The sequence below is a fragment of the Eurytemora carolleeae genome, unplaced genomic scaffold (genome assembly GCF_000591075.1).
Source record: "Eurytemora carolleeae unplaced genomic scaffold, Eaff_2.0 scaffold2458, whole genome shotgun sequence".
Classification (NCBI taxonomy): domain Eukaryota; kingdom Metazoa; phylum Arthropoda; class Copepoda; order Calanoida; family Temoridae; genus Eurytemora; species Eurytemora carolleeae.
Window position 1 is genome coordinate 1 of NW_019398345.1, and position 10,084 is coordinate 10,084.

General features: G+C 33.1%; 2 protein-coding genes across 2 annotated transcripts; one reads left to right on the plus strand and one right to left on the minus strand.

The window, feature by feature from the left end:
- Window positions 1-2,135: 2,135 nt before the first annotated feature.
- On the plus strand, window positions 2,136-2,690 carry LOC111717258 (uncharacterized; the record flags this gene model as incomplete). Its single annotated transcript, XM_023492767.1, is given in 1 exon segment — window positions 2,136-2,690. A coding segment is annotated over 1 exon segment (50 nt), but the record flags the coding sequence as incomplete, so codon positions are not given.
- A 3,321-nt stretch (window positions 2,691-6,011) lies between these two features.
- On the minus strand, window positions 6,012-9,802 carry LOC111717257 (tetratricopeptide repeat protein 17). The gene is made up of 7 exons (XM_023492766.1): window positions 9,723-9,802; window positions 9,308-9,349; window positions 8,808-8,955; window positions 8,170-8,502; window positions 7,492-7,654; window positions 6,635-6,722; window positions 6,012-6,453 (listed from the first exon to the last, which is right to left on the minus strand). Exons 1-7 carry the CDS (start codon window positions 9,797-9,799, stop codon window positions 6,408-6,410), a joined length of 897 nt encoding a protein of 298 aa, XP_023348534.1. The 5' UTR covers window positions 9,800-9,802; the 3' UTR covers window positions 6,012-6,407.
- Between the last annotated feature and the right edge of the window lie 282 nt (window positions 9,803-10,084).

The window sequence follows — 10,084 nt, forward strand, 5'->3', positions numbered from 1 at the left end:
TAGATCCTATAGGTTTAGCAAGTAAGATGAAGTTAGCTAAACTCTAGATCCTATAGTTTTAGTAAGATGAAGTAGTTAAACTCTAGAACTTTTATAGCCTTGTCACCTTTGTCACCCAACCGTTTCATGACAATTCCAAACCAAGGAAACTTTCACAAAGAATATATAAGGAAACACAAAGCAACTGATCAGTGACCACTCGCCTCAAATTTTGATTTTCTAACTCAAATATCTTTGACTTGCAAGCTAATAATGTAGAAACCTTTGATATTTCAAACTGTGACTATTTTATGTGGCAGAATTTATAGTTGGAAATATTAAAATTATGTCATCATTTAGAGTTTAAAGCGAGTAATTAATTCCTTTGTACAGAAGACGCAAATTTTTCTACATTAAAAGCAAGACGATGCCATTGCCCAGTGCTTTTCGTACATGACGCATTTCAGCACTGGGTTCATTTGCAATCCCTGTATGGCGTATGCCCTTTGTGAAACTTTCACACATGCCTGAATAACGGAGAAATACACAGTTCATTCCACTTCCTCTACTCTACCTTCCTCTCTCTAGATTCAAGACTGAAATTAATCAAATATTTTCAACATCTTTCCTGTTCTTAAATGTTCAGGTTGATTATCATCACTAATACTGGGTGAGGTTGGTTCTCTTTTATACTTTAAACGTTTAGTACACGGTTTAAATGTTAAACAGTAATGAACGACATGTAGTTTTCCAAACCATAGAGTATCAAGGTTTACAGAAGTCCCGGCTTTAAATATATTCTTCAGTTATTTTGTTGACTTTTTAACAACGTAAATGTATAAAATCATACATATATTTTGGTTTCATTCAAGATATATTCTACTCCGTTCCTCCCTTTTCCGTCACACATTCTGGTCTGTATTCAAGGTTGATAATTTTCCAGGATAGGATTCCACGTAAATACATCAAAATTTTCCTTCGCGCCAAAATATTTGAATACAACCGCGACTGCATTTATTATAACACTTCCTTAACCTAACCCCATTGTAAATATTAATAGTGCATTGTTTAAAAACTCATTTCTCAACCATTGCACATAGATTTGTTACCAATAAGCAATATGGCGTAGTTTGTTAAGTTGATGAAAAGGCTTGTAATCTGGGTTGACAAAGAACTTCCTTGAAGTGCCCCCCCACCCCTCGCTCCAACACGGCTATCATTCCTATCAATATATAAATTTGGTGTTAGGACATTTTATTGCTCAGAATTTTATCTTTGATAATCATTTATTTCCAGGAATAAATATTTCTAATAATTTATTTTTTTAAACCCTGCTTATCACCATGAGTTTGCATTTTTCGTTCGTTTTCTATTCAGCTGTATTAAGTGTCAAGGAAATTTTGTTTAAACAGTTGTCAAATTCATACTAAAAAAACTATATGCTGCTCTGAGGGCTAAACTTTTGTGTAGGATATCTGACTTAGATTTTGGCTTAGTCGGACTTAATGGGATTGAAAAGGGAAAATGAAAGGGGGTATATTCAGCAAATACGCAACCAATCTGAAAACTACGATATCCCGGAGGAGCCTAAAAACCTTAGGTTTGCTCCTATTATTATTTGAATTCAATAATATTAGAAGCAAATCTGAATTTTACATGTTCCTCTGGGATATTTTAGTTTTCAGATTGGTTGCGTATTTGCTGAATATGATCTGTTTTAAACTTAGATTATTATACCAAATCTGAAATAGATAGATAGTTTTTGGTATAATTTTGACACAGTTTTATATCAATTTCTCGAGACAGGAACATCTCTGTGATAACCTATACCCCCTTTCATTTTTCCTTTACAGTCCCTTTGAGACTAAAAAATTTCGCTCTCTTTTTAAATCGATCTCAAGTACATTCTCAGACAACCAGCAATTCAAAATTACCAAGTATTAAAGTTTTTGTCGAGTTGCAGTTTTAAACTTGTGAGAGAAAAAAATTCTATGGCAAATTAATAGTGGAATTTCCTTTTCCTAGCCATAAGTTCAAAGTTGGTCCCAATTGGTTAGTCATTTATTTTGAACCAATACAAACACAGTATGGATTTGAGAGATTTATATTTTCTCACAATTTTTGTTAATGATGATAATATAAAATTTTTGTGCTAGGAGCTGAGAAGAAAATTGAACCCGTACACGGGAGGGAAAGCTCTGCTTAAACCTGCCTTTGTATCCACCTACCCGGAGAACATGTTTACCCACCTACCCGGAGAACAAGAACAATACCAATGATTAATGAAAGATATGGGAGGATATAATCTCTATTTTCTCATCTAATATTTATATATTTTCTAGGTGTAGAATTTTAACTACGTAGAATAATACATAACGATGTCTCCATTTTGGAAATGAAAACTCGTCAAAAACCGGGATTTCTTTCAGCAGATAATATCAGAATTAATATTTATTTCTGCTTGAACAGTGTCAGGGAGATTTTTGGGTTGCTAATGCAGCTCTCAAATCCGCAATAATAAGTATTTGAGATTAATCTGAAATTCTCCGACATGAAATGTTATGAATATTCACGTAGTTCTGAAGTATTTACTAATAAGCAATATTCCAAATTATTGATAAAAATTTTCACGCATTTATTTTGTGATTATGCACTTTTAAATATAGTTATTTGCATAAACCGAGTAGATAAATATATTCGTTATTTATTAATTAGTTTGGTTTTAATAGACTGCAGTGAAAAATATGTCCGCTTTTAACTGATCATAAACAGAAATTTTATTTGAAGAAATTTTAACATCTTGTTCGATCTATCTAATTTTGTTTTCTTTTAATTGAACAGATTTACAGGGTGTCCCTGCATCATATAAAGCTCTAAATTGGGATCTTCGGGACATATTTGAAAATTTAAAAAAGATGAATTATTTCGATGAATTGTACAATGCTTTTATAAAAATATGCAGAAAATGTTAGACGCAGTACATGCGTATTTTTGGCGGTAAAGCTTGGAGAATGGATATAATCTAATATTATATGGGACGCTCTGTAAATTATCTGTATATTGTTGTTTACTTCTGAAGAAAAAGAACGGTTTTATTAATCCTACGTGTGCTATTTTAGTTTTCAATATAGATGCGTAATTTATTAATTAAAAATATCCCTGCAGGGTGTAAATATGAAATATTGAAGAAGAATTAAAATAATCCGTCAGCGTAGGGTGAAGATCAGCAAATTTAAGTTTTGACTTAAACTGAAAAAAATTTCTCCTTAATAGCAAACACCTGTTTGAAGAGATTTATTAGATCTACAGGGTGTCCCATATCATATTAGATCTACAGGGTGTCCCATATCATATTAGATCGTCCAAAGGTCTAAATCACATTTTCCGGGACTAATCAGAAAATTTAAGAAGAAGAAATCATTTTGAAAAATTGAATAAGGCAAATATAAAAATTTTCTTGCAGGACATTCTATGTTTTTTTAAAATTGTATGTTTAATTTGGCGTTAAAGCTTTGAGATAATCAAATATGATATGGGACGCTCTGTACGTTCTACATTATGAATTACCTACCATTAGTTTGAGAAATTTAGTACAGTAAGAACCAGAACCTCTAGGATAGAAAGACGATTTTGAAAAGTCTATTGAACATGTGACACAGAAATTGTAAGGATACTAGTAAAACTACAGGGTGTCCCACGAAACATGACAGTTGGTCAATTTAGTTTAGAATGTCTTTTTCCATAATTTGTTTAGTTGTTTTATACCAAAGATCAATAAAAATATTATATGGGAGTCATGTTATATTAAAATTTCAAAGTAAAAGAAATGAAGCAAAAGGATGTTTTAACTAAAAATAACGATTTTTTAAATGTCATGTTTCGTGGGACACCCTGTATTTGCTTTTAAAGAACACCAAATACACTGAACTGTTGCTTTAATGTCGTCTTCTTAGTCCATATTTTTCCCTGGGTGCTCATTGTACAACATAGAATTTAGTTTTTTAAGAATAAATTTCTACCATGTTTAAAAAGCCCCCACCCCTATAAAATATATTACTTAGAACCACTTGAACAATTTTTATTATATCAAATTATTACCTTCAGCATAAATATTGTTTGAATAATTTCCATAGAGCTGGAAGCAATGAGGGTAGGAGTTAACTGCGTAGTTCAATATTTAAACAAGATAAATTATTTATATCACCCAACTTCACATTAGTATTTGACTTTCCCTTGTAAGCTCTGATACTTTGTTACAATGGTTGGGGTACTCAATTATTAAATATTCAAATATTGGCCTGAAAATAGGGTCGCACATCACAGAAATTCCAAATTGATTTACCAAAATTTTACGTTTTCCATTTAATTTATAAACTTTTAAGTTTAAAAAGTCACACAACTATTACAATATATTGATATATATTGGGTGAATTAACGAGGTTATAGTGTATAGAGTGATGCTGTACGCAGGGCCTTTACTAATTTTATAGGCCATAAACTATACCGAGTCCCGAGAGCGTACTGCATATTTGTTTATTATAAGTTGATTCTGGCCTAACCTATAGTTTATCAATTTAAGTAAACAGTTGTAAGTGTACAGTACAGCTAACTGAGCACACAGGTAGAAAATCATCATCCCCTAGGTGTCGCTTTAAGTGACCGATTCACAATGGTGCCTTTTAATCCCTTTTCTCCAGAAAAAAATGACAAAGATCTTGCCGTTTATAATCTATAAGTTCATAAACTTCAATCAAAGTTTCTCTCTATAATGTGATTGGCGGATTAATGCGACGGAGAAGGAATAAAATTAGCTAGCAGAATTCATCACGTTTCAAATAGATAAACAAACAAAAAAAGATCAACCATCATTCCGTGGAAATCAAGGCCGAGACCCCATCAAAAATAACCACCAAAGGATGGAAATTAATGTATATCCGATTATGACATAAGTCTAGTGTGATCGAGACATCGAGGTATAGGCCAGTGACAGATGTCACCTCCCCACTGCACACAAACATCGCCTGGACTATTGCATTTCGCTTCATAAGTCCAGTATCATTATGCTAAATTTATTTCTAATATTATTGATTATTTGATGAATTAGAGCTGGTTAAATAAATTTATTACCTACAACAGGAGATTACGATCCTCATGGCGGGCCGTCAACCAGGTCTCAACCAAGATTGCAAGGCTCCTCCCTCTCCCAAGTAGGTCATTTTTATTTGCCCCATCCCCTCCAAGGTAAGCCCTGAGCACTAATCTGATTGAGTCAACACCCCTTCCCAATTCATTATTGAGGAACTCTGAAATGCCAAAGCTCCTACGCTGAGCTGATACACATGGGCATTTAAAAACCACATGAGCTTCACTAAGCTTTACCTGAACCCCCCTGTCCATGCACCACGGACACCAGACATGAGTGCACCCATACCTGTCCTTGTATCTATTACCTAGCTGAGCGTTCCCAGCCCTAAACCTACACAAAGCTTTACTAGCTTTAGAATCATTTACATGGGATTGCAGCTTAAACCAACTACCTGGTTGGGAAGCGGCCTTCAGAGTAGAATGCTCTCGTTTGATGGTAAGGACATGAGTTACAGCCCTATCCACTAGAGCATTATGCAACAGTTTTTTAGAGGTATAATTTGAGATAGTCCCAATGTCCTTTTGAATCTTAAGCCATGATTTAACCCAGGGCTCATCAGGATATTTGAGTACCTCCCTTAAGACCGACATCAAAGCGGTGTTCCCTTTAGACTTAATCACACTCCAGATATACATTGCTTGCCTGGTTTGGATCCTGAAGGCCATTGGCATCAGTCCTGCATCCATCCAGGCCAAGACTCTGGATGTTGAAGCAGGAACTTGTAGGATAAACCTACCCACTATATTCTGAATCCGATCCAATTCCTGGATTGTACCCATCTTGATCGAAACCGCCTCAACACAGTACAATATATGTATAAGAATTCGTTTTGGAAATCATACCTAGGATTCTTTCAATTTAATTAACTCACATAAAAATAATTATATTTTAGAGATTGCAAAGCTATATTTATTTAATATATTTACTATGTATTAGGACAGTTTAGAACGTACATATAATGACTAGAGGTTTTGAGCCCATATATATTTATATGAGGATTAGTTAGGTATACTGGGGGCACAGTGTACACGTGTAAAGTACAGTTTCTAGGTGGAGCTGAGACTTAGCGTAGTTCACTAACGAACTATGAGATCAATGAAGAAAATATCACAAAGTTCAAACAAGTTTTAACAGAAGAGAAAACAGGTTTGAAACATTTTTTGTCATGACGCGCAACAGCGACGATTACAAGGTGGGGTTTACGATGTACATCTGTACATAATACCTAGTAGTTTGTTTGTACTCTGTGCCCCCCAGCCTAGGTTCCCGGACCCGAATTACATTAATTATTAGGTTTTCTGTTCTTCGCCCGAGACAAAGATTTGTTCCTGAAAAAAAACATCATCGTATTATTTTGGTATTTAAGCAATTAATTTTATCTTATTTTATTTGTAGAAAAACAGGACTACACTTATGTAAAAGTAATGCAGTGTAAAAACTGAATTGTGATGACAAAAAAAACTTTTTTAGTTCCTTCAAACTAATGAAGTTAAAAGAAAGAAAGTATACCTGTGAAAAGGAGCATTCTCTTGTTCTTGAGCAAGTGTTGCATCAAGAGTAGAGAGTATCCAGCCCAGTACACCAAGAACCAAACAAACTATTCACAAAGTAAAAATAGTTTTAATAAACTTTGTAAAATTACAACGCTTACAGAGACTGAAAAGTTATATTTAAGTGGCCCTCCGTGCAGAGATGGCTTAGTGCCGGATTTAAACCTTTATCTGCAGAGGCGGCTTATAAATAGGAGCGCAAGAAGAGAGAGCAGACACCTTCTTGTCCAATGATTTTAAAGAATATATTTATACAAAAATTTGCCTCCGACGCCACTTTTTCACTCAAAATGAAGATTTTTTATGAAGTTACAAATCTTGACATCAAATTGACCAAATTCCCTGTAAAAATAATTATTCCCCCCCCCCCCTCCCCGGGAAATATCATAAGTCGCCCTTGTTTATTTGGCCAATAGTGTGGAAGAAATTGTCGTTGTTCTTAGTTTAAAAGCTTTCAACTCTGATTTTTTTCTGCAATAGAAATGCGTAAGTCACTTTTGTGGGAAAACCACAATTAAAAATAATTAAGTTATAACATTGATATATAATTCATACTTGATCAGACAAAGCTTTTAAGGAAACCGTTGTGAATCGGGCATTGTCAACTTTGCAAGGAGGATATAATGTAGTAATTAAACAAAACATAAGAAAATAGATAGATAATTACATTTGGGTATAAATGTGGTTTCAGAAGCACGTCTTGGAATTTATTATTATTTCTTTTTTCTGCTAAATTGTAACAAATAATCTTATATATATATTATTCTGTTCGTTCGTTAAAAATTGGATTATACAAGAGGAAAATTGAAAACTGACCTATTATAAGCATTGTATATACATGAACTGTAGAATCAGGCGAGGATTCCATCTCTTTAAGAATAAGAAGAGCAGGTTGATGATTTGGTCGTAGCTCCAGTACATGGCGGAGATGAAGAGCAGCTTCTTGAAAATGTCCGTAGGCTTTCAATATTTCTCCCAGCTAGAACAAATATTGTTAAACTAAGAAATAACGCAACTGTAATCGGTCTAATATATTTTTGTAAAATAACAACCCCTCCCTCCCCATTTCTAGATTTCTCTCTTGAAGTTGCATTATGACTGTTTAAATTAATGAATTTCCCAAGATTAAGTTGATGTTCCCTTAACGTTCTACAAGAAAAAGGTAACATTTATACATCTTTCCATCGGCCTGACTTTCATACTTTTAAAAAAACATTTCTAAGTATCAAAATATTTGAAAAATAATTCCCCTCAAGTAAATTCAGGGGTGTATATATTTAAAAATTATTATTAAATTAAATTAAATTATTATGGGAAGGGGGGAAGTTTGACTCAAAGATGCAAGTTTTTACATTTTTAATACTTTTAACGAATATTTTTTTCCTCATTCTTTTTCCCCAATTAAGCGAATACTTCTGGGGAGAAAAAAAATTATTATGAAGGGGATGATTTTTCCGGGAAATATATACCCCTGCCTGTGAATTTGCTTCCTACCTGAAAATGTTGTTGCCAGGCACTTTGATCATGAGGTTGAACTTCCAAAGATCTCCGGGTCAAAAATATTGCGTCGTCCAAGTACTGGAGGTTAAAAAGTACACGGGCAAGGTTTAAAAGAATTTCTGCATTATTCGGTGAGACCGCCAAAGCTCGTCTAAAGCACTCAATGGAGGCCTGAGTATCTCCTCTAATTCGCCAAAAATTTGCAATTTGATTGTAAATCTCAACAGATTTAGGCTTTTCTCGCTTCGATTTCTTCAATCTTCGCTCGATTGCATCAATATCTATATCTCCTCCTTTCTTATTCTTTTTCTTGAATAAATTTGCAACCTAAGAAAAAAAACAATTGTCAAAACTTAGAACAAACAATTCAGTGGAAAAAATCCAGAAAGATAATTTCAACTTTTAAAGACAATCAACCGAACTGAATGAGATTTTATAAATCAATTTCCTTACTTGTCTTTATTGCATAAATTAACAAATTACTTATATAGACTTTAATAAAATATCAAAAAATCGGAGTGAAGGCAAGGATATCTCCATCACAAGAATTATAAAGATAAGAATGTGAATATAACTTTTTAAATGGAGGGTCCCTCGTAGAAACTGTCTCTATGCGAGTGTTTAATTTGTACCTCTGGTTCTGGGATATGAAGATGTGATGCTCTATTCTGAATCCCAACAAGATGATCGTAGTAGGTGAAGTTGACAGGTTTACCACAGTCTAGAACCTCGTCATCGTCATACGCATCCTCAGCTTCTACCAGGATACCACGGTTATTCCTAGACAATCAACAAACATCATTGATGATGATAATGATGATAACGATGATGACAAAAATTAGTATTAAAATGAGTTTGTTTATTTTGATAACAATGATCGTTACACTGTTGATGCAAACAACTAGCTACAATAACACTGATAATAAGATTATTAAAATGATAATGACGATAACAATACTAATTACGATGATAATAACAATGATGGTGACAATTGCTTCTATTATTCTGAAAAGGCGGGTAAAAAGGTAGATTACAATAATAAGTTGGTAACAATAATTATAGCAGTGATGTTTGGAACAATATAAAAAAAGATAACAATGTAAAAAGATTCTTTTTCAATTCTGTATCTTACCTTGCTGGATTATTTCTTTGACATTGACTTATTCCATAAAGCCTAGACGAATTAACCAAATAATTTGTTTAACTCTTTCATTATGTTTTAATAAATACATCAGTGATTGATATTTTCTTGTGCTTTTAAATACTTTATACTCAGTTATTCTACAGTTAGTCGTTCGACAATATACACTAAACACGCATGTCTTATACTTCTTGCTCCCCGAACTATTACGTAAAAATATGTTTTTATTCTCCATTTAAAAGCCATAGTGATAAAGATTTAGTGTAAGTTAGTGCTGATTTGTTTAGTTTACTGATAATTGCAACAAAAAGGGATATAAGCATTATTACAGAACTGTTCCTTTTCCCCTTTTAATCACTATATTTCTACTTTCATGGCGTGGACTAAATTAAAATTATTTAGTTTCCTGCAATAATTTTCAGCTGAAGTTTTCTTCCACATTCCTTCATTGTCCGTTACAGTAGAGAGTAGAATATCCATCATGAGTTCCTGAACAAAAATTTTAATATATTTTAGATTTTAATGAATAATTTTCACAAATATATAATAATAATAATAATAATATAATAATTATTATATTTTCTCATCTAATATTTATATATTTTCTAGGTGTAGAATTTTAACTACGTAGAATAATAAACTTTAGATCCTATAGGTTTAGCAAGTAAGATGAAGTTAGCTAAACTCTAGATCCTATAGTTTTAGTAAGATGAAGTAGTTAAACTCTAGAACTTTTATAGCCTTGTCACCTTTGTCACCCAACCGTTT

What these genes read in the sequence shown, in the direction of transcription:
- LOC111717257 (XM_023492766.1), bottom strand. Translation starts at nt 9,799, where the DNA reads ATGATGGATATTCTACTCTCTACTGTAACGGACAATGAAGGAATGTGG. An exon ending in CAAAGAAATAATCCAGCAAG is followed by an intron (nt 8,956 to 9,307) that starts GTAAGATACAGA and finishes TTGATTGTCTAG; the next exon opens with GAATAACCGTGGTATCCTGG. An exon ending in GAGAATGCTCCTTTTCACAG is followed by an intron (nt 6,454 to 6,634) that starts GTATACTTTCTT and finishes GTTTTTTTTCAG; the next exon opens with GAACAAATCTTTGTCTCGGG.